The sequence below is a fragment of the Carcharodon carcharias genome, chromosome 17 (genome assembly GCF_017639515.1).
Source record: "Carcharodon carcharias isolate sCarCar2 chromosome 17, sCarCar2.pri, whole genome shotgun sequence".
NCBI classification, from domain to species: Eukaryota; Metazoa; Chordata; class Chondrichthyes; order Lamniformes; family Lamnidae; genus Carcharodon; species Carcharodon carcharias.
Window position 1 is genome coordinate 18,104,543 of NC_054483.1, and position 24,006 is coordinate 18,128,548.

A 24,006-nucleotide genomic window follows, 5' to 3' on the forward strand; every position below is an offset into this window, starting at 1 on the left:
CCACCCCCCCCCCCCACCCCCCCGCCCAGCTACTCAGATGGTGAATGTAGGTAGGTGAGTAAACACTTGCTCATGATGAATGGATGGGATGTAATTGAAATGCAACATTGCACATTTCTATCAGGGAGTGGAGGTGGGGGAGTGGGGGTGTGAGATTGGAAACGTGCCACACTGGAGGAGAGGGCTTCTTGTCCAGTCACCTGGCTCAAACGGGATCACCGGAATCGCCGGCGGAGGAAGCGTGCAGTTTCAAATTTGGTGCGCTGGGGGCGTCACCGTCCGGTGCGCGGGCATCGGCGCAGCAGCAGCGCAGAATCGTTGTATCTTTCCCGCTGGGAGATCTGCAGTTGCCCTTGGTTCCCCGCTCCGGAAGGGTGGAGAACAGCTTCCACTCGCACACACCGTCGGATTTGGAGATCTTGAAGAAAGCCTCCCTGGTGCCGAGGGGGATGCGCACCAGGTCATTGTGTCCCTGGGCGCTGTGATTGCTGTCGATGCTGTAGCTCAGCGGGGGGTTGATGGATGCCTGTTTCCTGTGCCGGCAATGGCCCTTCAGGATGTTTTGGAATGCCTTTTTAAATTCCTGGTTTGAAGCCGGGTATATGATGGGGTTTATGCAGCTGTTAAAATAGCCGAGCCAAAATGCTATTTTGAAGATAGTCTCTGGTGGTTTGTACGAGGGGAAGAATGAACCTGTGGGAGGAAAGTTTGGGGAGGGTGGGGAGGGAAAGAGAGAGAGAAAAAGAAACATTATTTAAGGTGTGCCCATGCATTGATAGCTGAATTTTAATCAGTGATTCACTGCAGGATGATGTCTCTCCTCTTTAAAACGACAAGCTACGTGATACACAATCCTCAATGATGGGTTTGCCAGCTAAAGATGCTATTTTTATTGGTAGCTAAATTTAATAAGCTGCCGGTCAAGGGTCACAGTCAACTCAAAAAAAAGGGCACTGTTCCATTATTTATCGGCACGGAAGTAGGATTTAGAGCACTGCTTTCAGAAGGTAAACTGAAAGCAAAGAGTCGTCTTCCTCTCTGCAAGCGCCAGTGTTACAGGTAATGTGCCTAATCGCATTGAATGATGAGCCGTGTGCAGGGCAGCGAGTTTACGGAGAAAATCGGTGCGTGGTGTAAAAAATTAATTAAAAGGAGATTAAATCAGCACGAAAACCTGAAATCTGAAGGTAAGCCTGGCCTGGAATGTCTTGGTGAGGCTGAGCGCGTGGATAAAGGGAACGTAACTCTCGCAAGGTTGCAAGTCTTCCTTACAAAACTTCCCGGCCGATACAAAACTGCGCCGACTGAAGACTACCCAAGAGTACTTGAGTGGTACCTCGCCTTGACCCCAATTATTTTGCATCCCCACCCCCCCCCCCCCCCCCCGGAGTAAGAGAGAAAGAGACGAGTCGCCGGAAGAAAGTTCTTGGAATGTTCTCAATGAAAATTATCTTGGCAGAATCCATAACAAAAATGTTGTGCAATACTGTTCAATAAACCTTTTCACGTGCACACACGCCTACTTTGATTTCCTCGCTTTGGTGCTTTTTAAATATATTTGTTCTTGGGGTGTGGCTAGTGATGGCCAGGCACTGTTTCTTTCCCCCTTCTCACTGCCCTCAGGCTAACTTTATTGAATGTGGTGGAGAAATAACTGGGCTAGAGGGGATAGGAACAGTATCTCTCTCCTCATTGGAGGACATGAGTGAACCAGTTGAATTTGTACTATCATAAATCATCAGGTTACCTAAACTTCATTATCCACCTGTGATTAATTAGAGGCACATCAGTGATGTAACCTGGGAAAACAAAATCAGAATTACCTGGAAAAACTCAGCAGGTCTGGCAGCATCGGCGGAGAAGAAAAGAGTTGACATTTCTTACCTTCTCTTGAACTTTTCATTGAGAACTGTCGGCGCGACATTAGTCGTCTCAATTTCTCTGCTCCTCTCACCCATTCTAACCTGCCTCTCTCTGAACTTACAGCACTCCATTCTCTCAGGTCCAATCCTGACATTGTCATCAAACCCGCTGACAAGGGTGGTGCTGTTGTTGTCTGGCGCATTGACCTCTACCTCGTGGAGGCTGAGCGTCAACTCGCAGACACTTCCTCCTACCTCTCCCTGGACCATGACCCCACCACTGAACATCAAGCCATTGTTTCCAGGGCTGTCACTGACCTCATCTCCTCTGGGGATCTTCCTCCCACAGCTTCCAACCTGATAGTTGCACAAACTCGGATGGCCCGCTTCTATCTCCTACCCAAAATCCACAAACAGAACTGCCCCGGTAGACCAATCGTCTCAGCTTGCTCCTGCCCCACAGAACTCATTTCTCGTTATCTTGACTCCCTTCTCTCTCCCCTTGTCCAGTCCCTTCCCACCTACATCCGTGATTCCTCAGACACCTTACGTCACATCAACAATTTCCAGTTCCCTGGCCCCAACCGCTTCCTCTTCACCATGGACGTCCAATCCCTCTACACCTCCATCCCCCACCAGGATGGTCTGAGGGCCCTTAGCTTCTTCCTCGAACAGAGGCCCGAACAATCCCCATCCACCACTACTCTCCTCCGTCTGGCTGAACTTGTCCTCATGCTGAACAATTTCTCCTTCAACTCCTCTCACTTCCTCCAAATAAAAGGTGTGGCTATGGGTACCCGCATGGGCCCCAGCTATGCCTGTCTCTTTATGGTGTATGTGAAACATTCCTTGTTCCAGTCCTACTCCGGCCCCCTTCCACAACTCTTTCTCCGGTACATCGATGATTACTTCGGTGCTGCTTCATGCTCTCGTCGGGACTTAGAAAAATTTATTAATTTTGCTTCCAATCTCCACCCCTCCATCATTTTCACGTGGTCCATCTCTGACACTTCCCTTCCCTTCCTTGACCTCTCTGTCTCAATCTCTGGTGATAGACTGTCCACCAATATCCATTACAAACCCACCGATTCCCATAGCTACCTCGACTACAGCTCCTCACACCCCGCTTCCTGTAAGGACTCCATCCCATTCTCTCAGTTCCTTCGCCTCCGTCGCATCTGTTCCGATGATGCTACCTTCAAAAACAGTTCCACTGACATGTCCTCCTTCTTCCTTAACCGAGGTTTTCCACCCACTGTCGTTGACAGGGCCCTCAACCGTGTCCGACCCATCTCCCGCGCATCCGTCCTCACGCCTTCTCCTCCCTCCCAGAAACATGATAGGGTCCCCCTGGTCCTCACTTATCACCCCACCAGCCTCCACATTCAAAGGATCATCCTCCACCATTTCAGCCAACTCCAGCATGATGCCACCACCAAACACATCTTCCCTTCACCCCCCCATCGGCATTCCGTAGGGATCGCTCCCTCCGGGACACCCTGGTCCACTCCTCCATCACCCCCTACTCCTCAACCCCCTCCTGTGGCACCACCCCATGCTCACGCAAAAGATGCAACACCTGCCCCTTCACTTCCTCTCTCCTCACCATCCAAGGGCCCAAACACTCCTTTCAAGTGAAGCAGCATTTCATTTGCATTTCCCCCAACTTAGTCTACTACATTCGTTGCTCTCAGTGTGGTCTCCTCTACATTGGAGAGACCAAACGTAAACTGGGCGACCGCTTCGCAGAACACCTGCGGTCTGTCCGCAAGAATGACCCAAACCTCCCTGTCGCTTGCCATTTTAACACTCCACCCTGCTCTCTTGCCCACATGTCTGTCCTTGGCTTGCTGCATTGTTCCAGTGAAGCCCAATGCAAACTGGAGGAACAACACCTCATCTTCCGACTAGGCACTTTACAACCTTCTGGACTGAATATTGAATTCAACAACTTTAGGTCTTGAGCTCCCTCCTCCATCCCCACCCCCTTTCTGTTTCCCCCTTCCTTTTTTCCAATAAATTATATGGATTTTTCTTTTCCCACCTATTTCCATTATTTTTAAATATTTTAAAATCTTTTATGCTCCCTCCACCCCAACTAGAGCTATACCTTGAGTGCCCTACCATCCATTCTTAATTAGCACATTCGTTTAGATAATATCACCAACTTTAACACCTATTTGTTCTTTTGTTCTATTGTTGTTGACATCTTTTGATGATCTGCTTCTATCACTGCTTGTTTGTCCCTACAACCACACCCCCCTCCACTTCTCTCTCTCTCTCTCTCTCCGCCACCCCCCCCCCCCCCACCCCCAACACACACACCTTAAACCAGCTTATATTTCAACTCTTTCTTGGACTCGAACTCAAGTTCTGTCGAAGGGTCATGAGGACTCGAAACGTCAACTCTTTTCTTCTCCGCCGATGCTGCCAGACTGCTGAGTTTTTCCAGGTAATTCTGTTTTTGTTATGTAACCTGGGTATCTTGTCTGATCTTGTGGTTGAACAGGAGGTGCCTATTGACAGGTTAGGAAATTGAATCCGTAACTTGTTTAAAGCCTTGCTTGTATCTCAGAAGTAATGTCGTTTGAGTAGGGGTCATCTACTTAAATACTATTCCCTGCAGTTGAGAGAGAGTTCTGAAGGCTGTGTTGCCTGCCTGGTGCCAAGATTCGGGACATCACTTCAGGGCTGGAGAGGACTTTGGAGTGGGAAGGAAAAGATCCAGTTGTCGGAGTCCATGTGGTTACCAATAACTTAGGTAAGATGGAGAAAGAGGTTCTGCTGAGGGAGTATGAGCAGCTTGGTGCTAAATTAAAAAGCGGAGCCACAAAGGTGATAATTCCTGGATTGCTGTCTGAGCCACCAGCAAATTAGCAGAGGGTAAATGAGATTAGGGAGTTGAATGTATTGATCAAAGATTGACATGCGAGCAATGTGTTTCAATTCATGTGACACTGGCACCAGTACTGGGGAAACTGGGAGCTGGACCATTGGGATTGTCTTCACCTGGATAACTGGGACCAATGTCCTGCTGAGTTGTATAACTAGGATTGTAGAGAGGGCTTTAAGCTAAACATTGGGCGGTCCCAGAAGGGGAGATTTGAAAATTTAAAGAGAAACAACAAGGTTGTACAGATAAAAGCAAAAAAACTGTGGATGCTGGAAATCCAAAACAAAAACAAAAATACCTGGAAAAATTCAGCAGGTCTGGCAGCATCTGCGGAGAGGAGCACAGTTAACGTTTCAAGTCCGAATGACTCTTCAACAGAATTAAGGCTCTACAGATTGTCTAGTCTTCTCCTTCTAATTTTCCTGGCCAATACAAAACTTGGATAGAGCTGAACTGGAGTCTCGACACATCGACTGAAGACCATCCAAGAGCACGTGAGCGGTACTGCGTTATGACCCCAATTATTTTGCCCCACATAAGTAAGAGAGAAAGAGATGAGTCACAGGAACAAGTGTTATTGTGTTCAATTGTTTGGTATGAGCAGCAGTGCAGAGAAATAGCTAACTAACTAACTAACCACCAATCTGCAAACGGATTACTCTACAGCAGGGTAGACCTGAAAGGCTGTTGGAGGGAGATAGCTTGAGAGAATTTGGATCTACCTTAAAATTCCTCTGTGATTCAGAAATTCAAATGACAACTTTCTTTTCAAAAAATGTTGAACAAGTAAGATTTCACAAAGACTCGGCTGAGCTTGGAATATAATTGGTTTTGCATATATTTATCCTACCCTGCTCTTTAACTAACCTAGATAGCAGAGTCTTGAATTAGTGAGTGGAAATGTAATCTGCAGCAGTAACTGAGTGACAATGTGTGCCTAATGAACCATTGTGTTTTCAAGGTGTTTTGGATGAATAAGTAGACTGTTGATGTTTTAATCTTTGTTGCCTGTCAAATTTAATGGCCTTCATGCTTTCAGATTCAGTTATACAAAGAAGATGTTGCAGCTTTTTTTAATTCTGTGGTTTGAGTTCTTAAAAATGGCATTTCAAGATGCTCTGCTCAACAACAGCGAAAATGTAAAAACAGTATGAACAAAAACAAGAATCTCAGCTGTGTTTGGGGACACAATGTTTGGCAAGCATCAGGGATTGTCCGATGCAATGTTGAGGACCCCTGGTTTATTGTAAATGAATCAGATATAAACATATATACTTATGTGAAAAGGCATTCGCTGATTTACGTGCCAACACTTGCCAAGGCTCCCCCTTTTTTTTGACGACAGCATAAGGATTGCTGTCTCTTTCATGTCAGCCATGGCTCAGTGGTTAGCAATCTTACCTCTGAGTCAGATGGTTCTGGGTTCAAGTTCCAGGCCAGAGCACAATAATGCATTTGACACTCTAATGCAGGACTGAGGAAGTGCTGCACTGTTGGAGGAGCTGTGTTTCGGATATTACATTGAGACACTCTCAGATGGATGAAAAGGCCCCATGGCACTATTTCAAAGAAGAGCAGGAGAGTTCCCCTGGTGTCCTGTTGAAGATTTGTCCCTCAATCAACACCACAAAAATGAATAAACTGGCCTTTACCACATTGCTGTTTGAAGGAGTTTGCTGTGTGCAAATTGGCTGATGTGTTTCCTACATTACAACAGTAAAGACACTTCAAAAGTATTTCACTGTCTGTAAAGCACTTCGGGACTTTGAGGTCATAAATGCAAATTTTCTCTTTTGGTTAACTTACGAACTCTGTAGGCATTGCCTAAAACCTTTTATATCTTCATCTACCTATTTTTCTTTTAAAATCCAGACATTTTAAATAGCTTGATAAAAGGCAGTGTGTGGAATTGTCACATCATCTCAAAAAACTAAGTACCAGACTTCCAAATGTTTATCTTTGAACTCTGGTGCTAGAAAGAAGATATAGTTTGGTCATTGATGCCTCTTTCCGACATGTCATCAACCATGAACCATTTGTCATTAAAATATGGATCATAAACTTGGCAGTTTTTAAAATTGCCATTTCCACCCCTCCCCCTATCCATGTCTCCCTGTCTCGGAAACCATCAGCAGAGATGTGCAAAAGTGGCCAGGAATAACTTTGTGGCGAGTTGTTGGGGCAGAGGTGGTGGTCAGTGTTTACTCATTGTCCCCTCCCTCATCGTGTAGTCGCGTGAGATGACTAACACAATGGGTTCACAGTCATGGACAGGTGCTCAAAATCAATGGCACAACCAAAAGAAAACTGAGGTGCTTTACTTTATAATTTTATAATGGCCTTGCTCTACCTCATTAGGAGCAGCCACAAAAATTTCTGAACTTAATCACACCAGACCCTGGGGAAAAAAACAAGCTGTAATGGAACTGAGATTTCAAAGGATTTTTGGACCTACCAGTGACACGATGTGGCTGGCGATGCTGATTGCATTTGTTGTAACCCCACGAAAGACACTGAGCTCTGACTGTGTGTGAAGAGCCACAATGTTCTGAAATGAGAATACAGACGGTGTGTCTGCCACTAATTAAGGCAAGTTCTATAGAACGTGGAAGGAGTTCACAAAGTTGGCCGTTTTGGTCAGCGTGCTTTGACACAGATGGCTGCTAATGAGTGCAAGTCTGGTGCACTGTTTGATTCGAGCAACAAAGGACAATGGCAGATCCCCATTCAGGAATCACAAATTATTCTTTCCTTTTAACCTGACATGGCTAGTCTTTAAGTGACAGAATAATTCAAATCTCTCGTTCCTGCTTGGGGTTGCTGTTTGAGCTTTAGGACTCCTTCCATAATCCTGTCTGTTGTTTCCAGGAAAACAGTGACCCTAATTACGATGTTTGGTGTCAGAGACAAGTTTTGGAGATGCACATTTATATCCATGGTGTCATGAATGTGATAAATGCAGCCTACAATTGTTTTAAATTAAATCTGGAATATTGCTCTGAATTATGTAGACTTGGCAACACAAAGAGGCCATTCAGCCCAACAGACCAATACCAGTGTTTACACTCCACATGAACCTCCTCCTCTCCCTTCTTCACTTTACATTAATAGGGTATCATTCTATTCTTTTCTTTCCCCCACATATCTAGCTTCCTCTTAAATGCCCTTTGAGTATTTGCCTCAACCACTCCAGTTGGTGCTAAGTTCTATCTGAGTAGTTATTAATAAACATAGATCAATAAAGAATACTGATTTTTGTGACTGGTTAACTGTCTTAAATAAACCAGCTCTTATGTGAATGCTTCCAAGAAACAGCTTATCACCCTTTTGATTTTTTTTTGCTGTATTGCATAAGATTAGTTATGATCAGCCTGAATCTCCTTTGTTCTATGATGGGTACAAGAAGCACAGAATTACAATGCACTCTGCAATTTGCTGAAGCCGACAATGAAAGGGGACACTCTCTCTGTTCTAACTAAATGTGCAGTGGTTCTTGAACAATGCCAAGCTATAATTACATCTGCTGTTAAACTGAGAAAGCAATAAATGCTAGCTCAAACTGATGCAAAACCACACATGAAGGATATAAAGAAGTCAAACTCATTTCACCTCAATTGAAGGGGAAAATGAGAAGTGCACAAATTTTCAGATAATTAGCCATAGTCCACAAAGGACTGAAGTTATCTCTCCATTTGAGAGAGACAATTGGTCATACAGCCTGAGGGGCACCAGTCTGCAAGCATGGACAAGACAAGGAGGCAGGCCTCCAAGAACTACCACTGCCAGTACGTGGATTGAACCTGTGCCATTGGCATCATTCTGCATCACCCTTGACCCATTTAACCAAATGAGCTCGCCCAACATCACCAACTTTTCAGTTAGTGGCCTTTTTTTTACAGTTAAAATCCTCATGGACAAAGCAGAAATTTCTTCAACCTAAATTTAAGTAACTTGTCGGGAATCAGCATGTGGCTGCATAGGAAACAGGAGAGGGCTGTGAATTTTAACTGGCTGGGAACCCATGAAAGCACACATTTTGTCTACGTTTTCATCTAAATCTCTCTCATCCCATTCTGCATCAAGTCCTACTTTACCCATCACTACTGTGCTCGCTGACCTGCATTGGCTCCTGGTCCTGTAATACTGAAATTTGACAATTTTCATCCTTCACTGCCTGACCCTTCACTACATCCATAGCGTCCTTCAGCTACCCAACCCTTCAACCCTTCGGGAATGCTGAGCTCCTCCAATTCTAGACCCAGTGCATCTCATGCTCCCTTGCCCCGTACTATTGGCGGCCATGCTCTAAACTCTATAGGCTTTGTAATGAGGTATTGTATAGCTTTGTAATTCCCTCCCTAAACCCCTCAATTGCTCCAGCTCTCTCTATCTCCATCTCCATTTAAGACCTACTTTTAAAACTTAGGCTAAGTGTTTAGTCATCTTTCCTGACGGCCTATGTTAAAAGCAATATAGATCAAGTTGTTGTTGCTACAGCATCCCTGTCATCAGAAGTTAGTTTTCAGTTGAATTTCCTTTGCAGTACTTTTTAGTGAGCCTGTTGGGAAGACTCAAGCCACTGTTTTCCAAATTGCGTTCCCTCACTAACCTCTCCCTGGCAACAGTCTGAGATTAAGCCATTCTGTTCACAATGTGGTGTCACATTTGACCCTGAGATGAGCTTCTGAACTCATATTTGTGCCATCGCTAAGACTGTCTATTTCCACTTTCATAACATTTCCTGACCTTGCTCCGTCTCAGCTTATGTTCTGCTGAAACCCTCATTCGGCCCTTGCTAGCTCTAGAGTTGACTATACCAAAGGACTCCAGGCTGGCCTCCCACATTCTCCCTTCTGTGAACTTCGGTTCATCTAAAACCCTACTGCATGTGTCTTAACTTCCAACAAGTCCTGTTCCCCTATCATGCCCATGCTAGCTGGCCTACATTGACTCCTGGTCAAGCAACAGCCAAATTTTACAATTCTCATCATTGTTTTCAAATCCCTCTATGGCCTCAACTCATCGCAACTATCCTCCAATCCCACAACTTCATGAGAAATCTACAGTCCTCTAATTCTGGCTTCTTGTGCATTTCCAATTATAATTGCTCCAACATTGGTGGCCATGCCTTGAGTTGCCTAAGCCCCAGGCTCTGGATACCCTCCCTACACCTCTCTGCCTCTCGATCTCACTTTCCTCCTTTAAGATGCTCCTTAAAATGACCTCTTTGAACAAGCTTTTAATCACCTGACCTAATAATGTCTTTAAGTGTGGCTTGGTATCATACTTTGCTTCATAATGCTTCTATGAACCATCTTGTGATGTTTTAATACATTAAAGGTGTTATATAAACATGAACTATTATTGTTGATGTATTGGTACAAATTTGTAACTTTGCAAATTTAATGCACCCATTAACCAAGTTAAAGTGTATTTAAAACGTTGCAGACAGAGTGTATGCAAGTATATTAATGGTCATCCTAAAGATAGCATTTGGAAGGATCAGGTACACTTTATTTGCTTTTAACCCAACATTTGATCCTGCATAAACTCCAGATAGTAAGATTATTTTGACTGGAGCGTTCAGACTCTCAGATGTCTAAGATAATGTTCGGAAACCATTCCAAAGCATCTTAAAAGTATCTGACAGCCATTCTTGTTTTGACATATTTTTGCAACATTCATTGTGGAGGGTCCTGGAATTATTGAGTTCAAAATGAACACACACACTCCAGGAACTTATTGCGCAAACCTATCGTACCTTATTTATTTTTCTATAAATCTTGCTAGCAATCTCTGCTTATATCCATATGTGTCAGACCAAACTTATAAACCAACATGTGTTATCATCAGTCATTCGTCTCTTCAAATGATTGCGAAACATGTAGGTTATTGCACCACAAGTGTTGCTGATCTTAATTCAGATACAAGCTTTCTCTCCAATAAAAATGTTAACTTGTGTTTGATTTATCTTTGTGTTGTTTCCCTGCATCACGGTTGTACTGGAAGTTTTGCACCGTGTTAACTATGATTCTTAATGTTTGGTGCGATGTCCTGTCTGCACACCAAGGAGTAGAGCTTCTGCCTTGGCTGCAATTGGCAATTCCTCAAACTTGTGGACACTAAAATCTAGTTGGCCCATTCACTTAATCTATCAACATCTTTGCTTCTGTCTGATAAAAGGAAAATACTGCAGATGCTGGAAATCAGAACTAAAAACAACAATGCAAGAAAAACTCAGCCAGCCTGACAGCATCTGTGTGGAGAGAGGAACAGAGCTAACGTTTTGAGTCCGTATGACCTGTCCGCTCTGACGAAGGGTCACTCGGACTTCAAACGTTAAGTCTATTTCTCTCTCCACAGATGCTGTCAGGCCTGCTGGGTTTTTCCAGCATTTTCTGTTTTTACTTGCTTCTGTCTGCTCTTCTTCCAATGCCAGTCATCTTGGAAAAACTTGAATATGTGGACTTTCTATTCCTTTATCTAAGTCCCAAATAAATTAAGCGAGTAATTGCAGTCCCAACACAGATCGTTGATGGACACCCCCACATGCTGCCAACTGGAATACCTGCTCACTATCATTATTCTGTCTCCTTTCACTCAGCTAATTTTCTCACCAGGTCAATAATTTTTGGCAGATTTGTGCTTCAGAAGATAAATATGAGATGAGGAAGGATATTCGCCTCATTGTTGTTTTACTGTTCCAACCAAAGTTATGCCAGGATGTTGAAGAGAAGGGAGAAGAGAGACATCTCCAGTTGTAATATATACTATGGATGGAATATTTTGAGAATTGCACTAAGTGGGTAAAATGGAGCCCCGCCTGTTGACGAAACTGGTGGGTTTTCACGCTGTATCGTCCCGAGCCCGCCTCATTATTTATTCACTCATGCGAAACATGCCGTTTCCATAGCGAGCAGGCTCTCATTCACCCGCCCACCATCACCCTGGTCTGTAAAAGGCAGCCACCAGCAAAGCGCTTGTCATCAGCAGCTCACCACCCCTGCCTGGGAGACATGGCCAGTAAAGGAAAACGGATTGCAGCCCCCACACCCCCGGCTTCAATGGCAGGTTCCTTGAGCGATTGCTGGATGCCATGGAGGCCCGTCAAGATGCGCTCTACCCCCAACTCTGGCCGCAGGATGGGCTAGGATGGGCAGCAAAGTCACTAACCCGGCAACAGTGGTCAGCGCAAATGCCCTGCAGAGGACGACAGCCACCCAGTGCCGCAAAAGGATGAATGATCTCCTTTTTTTCACCAGGGTAAGTCACTCTTCTCATCACTCCCAACTCTCACACTCACAAACCCATTACACATCAAAGGGCCCTCACACACTGCCAGTGCAAGGGACATCACCGTTCACTCTTTCACACACACCGTCATTGCCCTCATCTCGTTCATAGGACCACTCACCGCCCACACAGGCCAGGCATATTTATCATCTGGCCCAGCAGGCACCCTGATACTCTCCCCATCTCTATCCATGCAGGACAAACTGGCTCACAACAGGAGGCAAAGGTCACAGACAGCTGGAGGGATGCTGGAGATCAAAGTTCTGACAGAATTCGAAAACAGCCATCCAGCTGGCCGATGATGACCGGGGGTGGTTCTCTGCTGAGCATGAGGTTGGCACTGCTCTACCAAGTGACAATCCAGCAGTGCAACATCCATCAGACAACCATGCCGTGAGTGATGTGTCCCCTTTCAAGGCCACTGCCATGCACTAATTATCTCCCCTTGCTTTCACAGGCACATCTGGCAAACAACCGACAGAGTCCATGACCCAGGGCCTCCAATCAAGCAACGAAGAAATCTCCTGAAGAGGAACCTGAAGACACCCTCCCTGAAGTCCTGTCAAAGGGCTCACCTGCACCCTCTGCCAGTGCAGAGACACACACCTAGCTTTAGAGTAGCCTCAGGATCAAAATCTGGTGAGCACATTGCACTTTCTGATCCACATCAGGGGGAGGCAGGGACTCGGAGGATTGCTGGAGGTTAAAACATTGCTGAGTCCGAGTCAGATGATGAGCCTTTGGACTCGGTCATGCCACAGTTGCTGGAGCTGCAAAGGCAAGCTAGAGAACAACAGAAAGGGATGTCCGCTGCACTCTTCAAATTGCAAGGCACAATGGAGGAGTCTGTCCGTCTTCAGGTTGAGGTGATAGCACCGTCATTGCAATGCACCAAGGTCAACCCTGACAGGATGGCGGCCGCCATGGAGACCTTAGTCCAGGACGTCACTGCTACATGGGCATAACACCATTGCTGATGCCATAGTTAGCCTCCAACAGAGGGGTGCTGGGCAGCTCAATCTCACTCCAGCTACCCCTTCCGCTCAGGAAGTCAGCCAGGGGCCCTTGGGACCCCATCGGGAGGATCATCAGCAGGTGCACGCTCCCGGGCCAGGTGATGCTGGCAGTGACCATCCGAATCCCATCTTCCTGAGGCCTCCACTGTTCAGCTTCACAGGCCGAGGAGGGTGCCACTGCCACACAGCAGCACCCAAAAAGCAGGCCGGGGTCCTCCAAGTCTCAGCCTTCCAGAGGATGCCCACCAAAGTCATCGCATCACAGTCAGCAGGCTGCCTCCACCTCCATTGTGGATGGACGGGGAGCACCAAGACGTAGCAAGTAGGGTTAGGGCAGTTAAGGCAAAGTAACTCTTTCGAGTACAAACCCGTTTCCATCTGTTTCAGATGAAGTTACATTATTTCATAGTTTACTATTGTGAGATTTGAACTCTTGATAATCTTTTAAATGAAAACCAAATCAACAAAATTGGGATAAATCAGGCACAGCCCCTAATTCAGGTCAGCTGTAAAACCAAGGACAAAAGTTTAAAGGAACCTTACAAACTTTAAATCAAATTGTGATTAAAGGGGTCAACAAAACACCCCAGTCCCCGCGGTGCCCACCGAGCATGGAAGGCCTTGAGAGTGCCAGCAGACACCGCGTGCTCCCTCTCCAGGGACATCCGGCAGCGAACGTAGCCGTGGAAGAGGGACAAACAATCGGGCGGGACTCCCCCGTCGATCGCCCGCTGCCTGGACCTGTTAATTGCCAACTTGGCCAGGCCCAGGAGCAGGTTCACGAGGAGGTCCTCCTCCTTCCCGACCCCCTTCTGCACCGGGTGCCCATAGATCAGGAGCGTGGGGCTGAAGTGCAAACAAAACATCAATAAAAGGTTTTTCAAATAACTAAAAAGGGAGTGCAGCCTACAACACCCTATGTATACATGGTCCACGGACTCCACAAGACCGCAAAAAGGGCATGTGTCCTGAGAGTCCGTGAACCTATGCATCCTCTTATTATAAGGGACTGCTGCATGCAACACCCTCCAACCCAGGTCCCCGATAGAAAGGGGGAGGACACCTCCGTAGAGGGCCTCCCATCGGGGGCCTCCGCCACCGGATGGCAACAAGGCACGCCAGGGCGTGTACGGTCGACGGACAAGGGCGAGAAAATGGAAGGTGTGCAGCAGCAGTCCGTACAAAAAGCCCCTCTTTGCCGTGCCAAAAGGCACAGAGGGCATGTCCCCGAGGCGGCTCATATTGCGGGGCACCAGCACCCGAGGGAGGGTTCGGGGCTTGGGGCCAATGTGGAATTCTGTCCGAACAGGGGAACGTTCAGACAGAAGACCACCGCGCACCTGGGCCACCTCAAGACCCAAAATAACGTCGGGTCCAAGCACGACCGTTCTCAGGTCTTGGATGGCATCGGCTGCGACCTGGACACTCACAGACGCGCGTCGTGCCAACTCCTGCGGGAGCATCCAGCCCAGTCCTCCGCCACCCAGCACGTCCCCGATCCTGGTCACCCCTGTGGCCACAGCCCTCCTCTCCGCCAACCACTGAAAAGGACGGAGGGGCGGATTCCTGAGCAGCGGCTCTCTGACGATAGCCGCTACTCCTGACGGGGGAGAGCTGCGTCGCGAGGCGACCACTTTCCAGACTTTGATCAGGTCCTGGTAAAAGACGGGCAACGCCTGCAAGGAGCCACCGAGGCCCAGCTGTTCTATAAACAGGAGCTGCACGTCATATTTCAGGCCGTGCATCTGACGGAAGAAATACATCATCAGGGCACACCATCTAGGAGGAGGCATTATTATTTTGCTTGTGGGTTTCTGGTCCAATGAGCATCAGCAATGACGATGCACATGATGCAATTTGCACTATTGCTAGGAGCATTTCATAAGTGCGTGTTTAACTCATTTGAAATTTTGCTTGTAACTCTTTCGAGTACAAACACGTTTCCATCTGTTTCAGATGAAGTTACATTGTTTCATAGTTTGCCATTGTGAGATTTGAATTCTTGATACTCTTTTGAGTAAACCTGTTTCCATCTGTTTCAGATGAAGTTACATTGTTTCATAGTTTGCCATTGTGAGATTTGAACTCTTGATCTTAGGGTTACAAACCCAGTACCATAACCACTTGGCTATTTAGGCCTGAGCACAGGTGTTGATCATTTGTACATACTGTTCACTGTTGTCAATAAACTCTTAAGAATGTCATCCTGCCTGTGGCTCCTTGTTCTGGTGAGCAGTGTTCTTGTCAGTCAGATGTGAAACCTTTCTGCACAAGATAAAAGGCAGATGTCTCAGTCCAGGGCTTCTTCCCTGTGCTTTGTGCAGCCTTCAGACCACACTGATGGTCTGGCCTCGCATGTCCTGGGAACATTACTGATGCCTGCACCTTGGCGGTGCTTGTCATTGCTGCCAGAATGTAGTGGGCAGGCGCCACAGAGTTTTCTTATTCTCTGTGTGCTCTCAGCACCTTTAAGGTGGGGCTGGCCCCTATCACACCAGCATCTGCAACCAGTGATGCTGTGCACCAGCTCCTGAAGGGCTGAGGTGCTGAAGATGGACACAGCATCAGATGCGTCTAAAGTTTCAGAGCCTCCAGCAGTGACTGCTACATGGCCAACGTTGGTGAGGAGATTGTACAACGTGTGCAGCCCAACTACTCCGGGGTCCAATAAAGTGATGGCGGACTCAAAGTCTGTGCCGGGGGGGGAGGTGGTGGGGGTGGGGGGAAGGTATGGAGCATTTGGTGTGCCTTTGGTGCCTCTGCGTTGCTTGCACGGGTGGGATGGCTAGGAGCCTGACCCAATCATATCACTGTGGGTGCACCTGATCTGTCTTAGTTGCAGAGGCACAGTCAGTTTGTACAGGTGTCCCTAATGTGTGGCCACTTCTCTCGCTTACCCTGCCCCCCACCTCAATTGTCTGTGCGTGGGATGTATCCAGGATGCTGTCACCCCCAGCCCGCCCCGATTAGCAGTTGCCTCCGAGGCTGACCAGCACTTGCCCCCGGAACCCCCCCGCCCCCCCCCCCCCCACCCCTCCCCACCCCACCCCCCTTCCGACCGCCACCATTCCCACCTTCAGTCACCTCTGGAGCCTGGCATCAGTTGGCCAATAAACAACAGGCAAACTGTGGAGAACACTGCTGCTCACTCACCTCAGCCTCCCCCAAAGTGAAGGCCGCCAAGTGCACGTCACCGGCGTGCTGTTGGGAAACACGTCGGCGTGCTTTCCCGCCGACATGGACGGACGATACAGTGGGGTTCCAAGAGTCTGGCAGGATGGCCTTTTAATTATATGCCCTTTACAATTAGGTCTCTGCTGACCGATGGTGGGAAAGGTGGTCCACCATCAGCGGGCTGAGCAGATGATCGCAACCTGCCTTCACGCCTTTGTGAAGCATGTCACCCCATATTTTCCATGCATGCTGCTTATCACGCCCACCACCAGTGGGCTTGGAAAATTCCACCCTATATGCTCACCAAATATAAAGCATTGCAAATGTAGCTGCCTATTTAGAAAGGCCTGGTACTGAAATATAACTGAGGTATTAATGTGTCCTTGTCAAGACACGATCCATTGACTCTTGGGCTAGTTTGTAATTATAGCTAGAGAATGCTTATTGAATCCTCGTCCCACTACAGCTTAATTGCGTTTGGTGGTGTGAGCAAGAAATCTATATCTCCAGCTGATCTTTACTTTTGGAGGGCTGGGATATCATGAAGGAAATGAGAAAACTGAGATATGCAAATTTGAAGGAAATGATTAAGAAGTAATCTTGACAAGCTGTGATAAATTTGTTTGTTGCAGATAGATTTCAGTTCCAGAGATCAGTAAGCTTACTGCTTACTGATCTTATGCACATCTTATTTTACATTTATTTGATCATTGAAAAAAAGCAGAGGCGCAACAGTAATGCCCCATTCTAAGTGGATGTGTCTTGACAAGGAATTATCTTTATGTATCAGCCATAGTTCAGAATCACACCTTTCTTATACCCCATTGTGACTGAAAGTGGATTTCCTCGTTTTTGAAATGTCTACTTCTTAAATCTCTCCAAAGGAAGGCCTGATGAAATCTTGGTGAAATGTGACTAGATACAAACTAAGCAGCTGCTTTGTTTCACACTTGAGGTGAACAAAAGAACACCAAATATGATTGGATGCAATTCCAGATGAAACATGCTTTGTTTCCTGACAGGGAACTCTATTCTAGCTCGTCTCCAGCCATTCTTATCTCTTTTTGTCTTCATGCTTTCTCTTTGACTACCCCTGTAGCTTTCTTGATGCAAAAGCCACTCTTTACCCTTGTGTCCGAGTTGCTGTTTAAAAGTGACCAAAGGCTTGCAAGTGCAATGGGTGTGATGATTTTGTTGACTTCTGAGACTGCCTAAAAAATTTCTAACAATGTCAGTCCATGTGAAAACAGTGCGTCCAGCTCTTGGCATTTTAATTATCGGCTAGCAGTTTTTTTTAACTTGGTTCGATACGCTCTGTTTGTAACAACGCAACATTAATCCAAAGTTGGAGGAATTTTTAACCCAAATCTTTTCTGTGGCAAAATACACACAAATAAAAACCCAAAATATAACTTGCCTATTTAAAATCATGAAGAAATGGCAAAACACAGACTGAAAATTAAATAATGACGGCCAGATAAAAGGTAGAGATTCAAACTATTGAAAACAATTTAGCAAATTTATCAAAAGAACTGCCAATATGTCAAGTGACTTTCCGGCAATGCTAAGGAGGCAATATCCCTGGAATTATTTAACAGACTGCTGAAAACCACAATGAGGAGGTCTTGTGGGGCAATGGGCAGTGTCCCTGCCTCTGAGCCAAAAGGTCCGGGTTTGAATCCTACTCCAGGGCCAGAATTTTTCCCTCGTTGAGCAGGCTCGGCGGGAGCAGTTGGGAAGCATTTCACGCAGGCAGGCCAATTAGGCCCCGCCCTGCATGGATCGCGAGCGGCAGCGCTGAGCGCTACCTGTGTGGGCGGTGGGAGAGCTGGTCTGGCACACAGTTTGCGCTTGCGTGTGAAGGAGCGCTTCAATCTGCCTGAGGCACAGTGCTGCCTCAGGGAGATTGAAGCGCTTTTTAAAAAAAAAATCAATAAAGGCAATAAAAATTTAATGAAACATGTCCCCTCATGTGACTGTGTCACATGAGATGGGGCATGTTTTTAACGGCAAAAGAAAGTCTTTATTTAATTTGTATTAGCTTTAGGAAACCTCATCCCGCTCGTGGATGAGGTTTCCTAAAAAATGTAAAGGCCGCTTGGCCTTTTCGCCTGCCCGCCAACCATTAGCCAACTCCGGCGTGCACCCACCGAAAGAAATATTGTGCGAGTGTGCGATGACATTGGGCCATGCATCATATTAAACTCGTGTGTGTTGGGCACGTGCCTGCACGCCGAACGTAAAATTCTGGCCCAGGACATGATGGCCATGGGAGTTGTGTGCGCAATGTGGCCAAACAGGTTGACTATCAACCTGTAAGTCCCTCCAATATGTCTATGGCAGACGGTAAGATGGGAGAGTCTCCTGGTCAGCCATGCTTGATGCAGAGTGGTGGCCCCTCAAACTGAAACCTCTGCTGGCAGGCTAGTGACCTGCTCCAGGAGAAACTGAGCTGTGAAAACAGACATAAGCATGTGCTTTGTCAGCCTCGTGCATCACTAGATGCGGGAAAGTCTCTAAGTCTAAGAGAGGCATGATTTGGTGGGAATGGGGAGAACTGTCAGTTCTCTCTGTATGAGCTTAAATGGGCTGAATGGCCCAGCCCATCTCTGCATATTTAAAGCCTTGCACTAATAATAAAACTGACTGGGAAGTGATGCCTCTTGCAAAATCGAGGCTTTAACTCTGGGGTAGCTAAGTAATTTTGCCTTTCAGCAGAGCATTTCTCAATGCAGTCAGCTGCCTGAGCACGTTCAGCGTTCGCAGGAATTGAAATTCTACGCTGTTTTCTTTTTCAAAACCTTTTTCCACATGACAAGTTTTTTTTTCCAAAAATTGAGAAGGACAAAAGTCCAGAGGTAGAACATCAGAATAAGAAAGGGGACTGCAAATATGTAAAAATTCATTAACAGTGCGTATGATTCTTGTCGAAAAAGAAAGCTTTGAAGTAGGGGACAGGTCTCTTCAATTTATGGAAAAGCACTGAAGTTGATGAGCACTGAATAATCATACCATTTTCATGAAAGGGGGTCATTTTCTCTTGAATGGGGGAAGTGTCAATAAACCTTTTACGTTGCAGAATTTTATGACCGCCATTCAAAATAGTAGATGAATGTTATTTTGAAGCTTGAATTGGTTACCAAAACAATGGCTAATCATTATGCAACTGTAATGATGATCTTTCCACTTCCTTCAACTGACTAAAAAGGCATAAAAACAAAAAAACTGCGGATGCTGGAAATCCAAAACAAAAACAGAATTACCTGGAAAAACTCAGCAGGTCTGGCAGCATCGGCGGAGAAGAAAAGAGTTGACGTTTCGAGTCCTCATGACCCTTCGACAGAACTTGAGTTCGAGTCCAAGAAAGAGTTGAAATATAAGCTGGTTTAAGGTGTGTGTGTGGGGGGCGGAGAGATAGAGAGAGAGAGAGGTGGGGGGGGCGTGTGGTTGTAGGGACAAACAAGCAGCTTGTTTGTCCCTACAACCACACCCCCCCCACCTCTCTCTCTCTCTATCTCTCCGCCCCCCACACACACACCTTAAACCAGCTTATATTTCAACTCTTTCTTGGACTCTAACTCAAGTTCTGTCGAAGGGTCATGAGGACTCGAAACGTCAACTCTTTTCTTCTCCGCCGATGCTGCTAGACCTGCTGAGTTTTTCCAGGTAATTCTGACTAAAAAGGCACCTCGTGTAGAACTGATGAATCCTGTTTAATCCACGTCCATTAGCAAAAATCATGATTCATCCCCAAGGCTCAATTTCCCAACAGTATAAAACTCCATCACAAATGATGACAATGGAACAACTTGCATTGGTATAATGTCTTTTAAAGTACTAAAACATCCCAAGGTGCTTGACAGGAGTGTTACCAAACAAGATGGTGAGGTTCGAACTCCGAACCCCTGGATTAGATATCAGTTTCCAGGTGCAACAAGTGGTTAAGTTGCTGGCTGCTTGCATGACCCCTCTGACTGATCTTGATGTCTGTTCCAGCTTGTTAAATATATATTTTTATTGCAGTACCAACAGGCTATTGGAAAGTGTAATTCAGTAACACCTACTCTTTGTAAATATTTTAGTTGGATTTGGTTGTTAAAGAAGCTGTTGTATGGAAATTGAACAGGAGCTGAAAATAATTGGCTTGCTACTTCCAAATTATCACATGAAATTCTTGCATTTTTTTGCTTGAATGCCCTATAAACATTTTGATATTTAGAAATGTTGATCTTTGCTGCGAGTACTAACTGCATAGAATCCAAAATATCATATCTGACCCAGTGTACCTGTATCAGCGGTACTTTTTCAATTGGAATTATCAAGCCACATCTTTTCATCTTGCTCTGTACTAGTGAATAAAAGTCCCAATTTTTTTTCAAGCCTTTCTTGATGTCTCTTGCTTGGCAACTGTTTAGCGATCTTCACTATATCCTTTCCATGGTTGAAGTTCTAAGTTTGCATTAAAAACTTATTTTTCCTTTTTTGTCAACTCTCATTCCACACAATTTTCTCTCCTTTTGGCAATGAAAAAATCCATAATAATTCTGAAAAAAACCCATTTAGGATGGGACCAAGTGCCTGTAAGCATAGAAATAAATAAATACTCCATTCTCACATTCTACCAGGGTCTTTTTCAATAAAGCTCACACCCAGGGGGAGATTTGCCCATGTTCCTCTTTTCAGAATCATTTGAAAGAATTATTTTTATGGAGAAAAGATAGAATGAATTTTATTGCAGCAGATGCTTTGTGTTCCAGGTCATTAAATCCATTAGTTGCTTCTTTGTACCATTATTCAACCTAACAGTGATGCCAGAGCTTTATCTGTTCAGGTTCTTCACTTTCCTTTCTGCTTCAGGCAGTTTGGCTTTCACTAAAAAAAATTCAAACTCCTCTCCTCCATCCTCTGTTTTCTCGCTCTCGCTCTCTCTCACTCTCTCCCTCTCTCTCACACACACACACCAGTGTTTATTTTTCACTTTCTTCTCTTGTTCTTACTAAACCTCAATTACATCACTTTCTCACTTGCCACCATCATTCTGTTGCAATGGATTCTTCCAACATTTTTTTTCCCAATAACTCATTCTTTCCCAGAATGTCCAAGCTTTTGAAAATCCTTAGCTCCCTTTCTTCCTATGCTATTGAATTATGACTTTCTAATTTACTCACTATATTCTTCCAACATTGGTCGTGCTTGCACGATGGGTCTCCCCTTGATATTCATTTATTAATATAAAAGTGCAATTCTTTTTATCTCTACATAAGAGACCTCACCAAATAAAAAGGAAGAACTAAGAGCTTAACAATGCTTTCTGACTGAGCTCCATTTACCTATCCCTTGAGTTTTAGGAGGAACTGACCCCATGTGGATTGCTAGCATTTTCTGTTAATGTTTGACATTTCCACCATTTCAAGTTTTCACTTCTGTCTGGACTCATGGGGAAACTGCACTTTGGAGCTGCAGAATGAGTCTCGGAATCAGTAAACCAAAGATTTGCTGTTTTTCTTTAAAAATAAGGGCTGAGCCTTGGTGGGCCAAGTTACTTGGTACTATTTCTGTTTGTTTGGTTATTGGAAACTACTTTGCTCAAGAAGTCATTTGTCTTGAAATTAAGTGATACAAATCTAAAAATGAAGTGACGGTCACTTCTGCTGCCCATTGAGTTTGTATTTTGTCTTCAAATCTGCTGTCTGTCCCCTAACTTGCACCAAGTCTCATTCACCCGTCTCCCCCGTTCCCTGTCGTCCTTGTACTTTGAGCAGTACATTGGCTCCCAGCTAAGCAATGCCTCGATTTTAAAATTACCTTTTTGTTTTCAAATCTGTCCATAGCCTCCCCCCCACAACCCCCCCCCCCCCCACCTCCCAGCCACTCCGTAACTCCCCCCAGCCTGAGAATTCTTGGGAGGTATCTGAACTCACCTGATTCTGGTCTGTTAAGCATCCCAGATTTTCAGCTGCCTCAGGCCCAAAGTCCTGGAATTCTACCACCCCCCACTCTCCCCCCACAAAACCCCTTTGCCTTTCTACCCCTATTTACTCCTTACAAATGATCCTTTCCAGCAAGCTTTTGGTCTCTTGCCCCAGATGAGGCTTGGTGTCAAAATGTTGCTTCACAACGCTCCAGTCAAGCACTTGGATGTTCTATTGCATTAAAGGCACATTATGCGCTTAGTAATAAGTTGCTCTGTGCTGCTTCGAAGTTGCCCGACTCTTTAAATGCTAATTTTCATAACAGTAACTGATGCCTGAATGTTGCTGAAATGATCGTGTTGTGGCCTCTCGTATCCCGCAGAGATTATTTGGTTAGACAGTCTACCAGACACACACAGACAATGTACCCAGGCTATTGTAAACATCTCTGTGACCTGCAAGTGCTCGTAAAGTTTGCGTTTTCTGATGAAATTACGGCACTCTGTCTCCCCGTTTATCTGCTTCAAAACAGGCGGGTTAACAGATAACTGGAGGAGATGCAAGGTTTGGACACATAGACTTGATAGCCCAAAGTTACGATAAGAAAAGTGCAGTTTCCCCTGTCATAGTCAACGAATAATTTTCAGGCCAAAGAAGGTGCCAACACGCAAAACTTCAATATTTACCCAACCGCTCGAAAACTACAAATCTGACTTTTGAATGAAAATCGCTTCTTACCCAACGGGAGAACTACAAAGAATGGGAGCCAGCAGAGTATGAAGCCTCCCACCACAATTCCCAATGTCTTGGCGGCTTTCTTCTCTCTGGAAAACTTGAGGAGTAAGACTGAGAAGTGGGTTTTAAACTGAGTCCCTTTGGTCCGGGGGTTGAGCTCGGAGGGTCTCGGCGAACTCTCTGGCCGCGCATTTTTGCGGTGGATCCGCAAGGTCACTTCGTCCGCCTGTGACCTCTCTCGCTTCTTCCCGGCTTTCAGGCTCCTGGTCTCCCTCTTGGCCACGATGTAGACTCGGCAGTACATGATGAGAATGATGGTCAGGGGCACGTAGAACGACCCGAAGGCTGAAAATAAGACGTAGCCGGGCTCCTCTGTGACTTTGCAGATAGTTTCGTCTTTGGGGGCCGGTTCTTTCCAGCCGAAGAGCGGGCCGATGGATATCACCAGGGCCAGTAGCCAAACCACAACCAAAGTCAGGAGCCCCCTCCTCTCAGTCATGATGGTCGGGTGCCTCACCGGATAGCTGACTCCGATATACCGGTCTATGGATATCACGCATAGGCTCATGATAGAGGCGGTGGAGCAAAGGACATCCATCGCTGCCCAGACATTGCAGAAGACCCGACCAAACGCCCAGTGCCTGAGGATTTCCAAGGTGGCCGAGAAGGGGAGCACCGTGCAGCTCAGGAGCAGGTCAGCGATGGCGAGATTGACGATGAAATAGTTGGTGACCGTCTGAAGGTGCCGGTGACAGGCCACGCTCAGGATAACCAAGATGTTGCCCAGGATGGCGAACAGGATGAAAAAGCCAAGGACGATGCCCAGGGCGACAGCTCTGCTCAGGTTCACGGGGTAATGGCAAGTGGAGCAGTTGAGAATCAACACCGAAGTCTTATTTTCGGAAACGAACCCCATTTTCCAGCCCCCTTCCCCCCCACCGCCCCCCCTCTTTTTTTTAATTGATGTCCAAGCGAGGCTTGAAGGTTGGCGTTGGGCAGTCCCAGTGAAAGGACCTGTTGTGCTGCTCCAACAGGTTATCGCTCTGAAGGTTGGCTCGTTCACAAGTGGCCAGGAACCTGTGTTTTTTTCTTGTGGTGTGTCTGTACCTGGGCGAGGAATT

General features: G+C 46.0%; 1 protein-coding gene across 1 annotated transcript; it reads right to left on the reverse strand.

The window, feature by feature from the left end:
• Positions 1 to 205: 205 nt before the first annotated feature.
• On the reverse strand, positions 206 to 23,801 carry adra1aa (adrenoceptor alpha 1Aa). Its single transcript, XM_041210235.1, has 2 exons — positions 22,889 to 23,801; positions 206 to 693 (listed from the first exon to the last, which is right to left on the reverse strand). Exons 1-2 carry the CDS (start codon positions 23,799 to 23,801, stop codon positions 206 to 208), a joined length of 1,401 nt encoding a protein of 466 aa, XP_041066169.1.
• Positions 23,802 to 24,006: the final 205 nt, after the last annotated feature.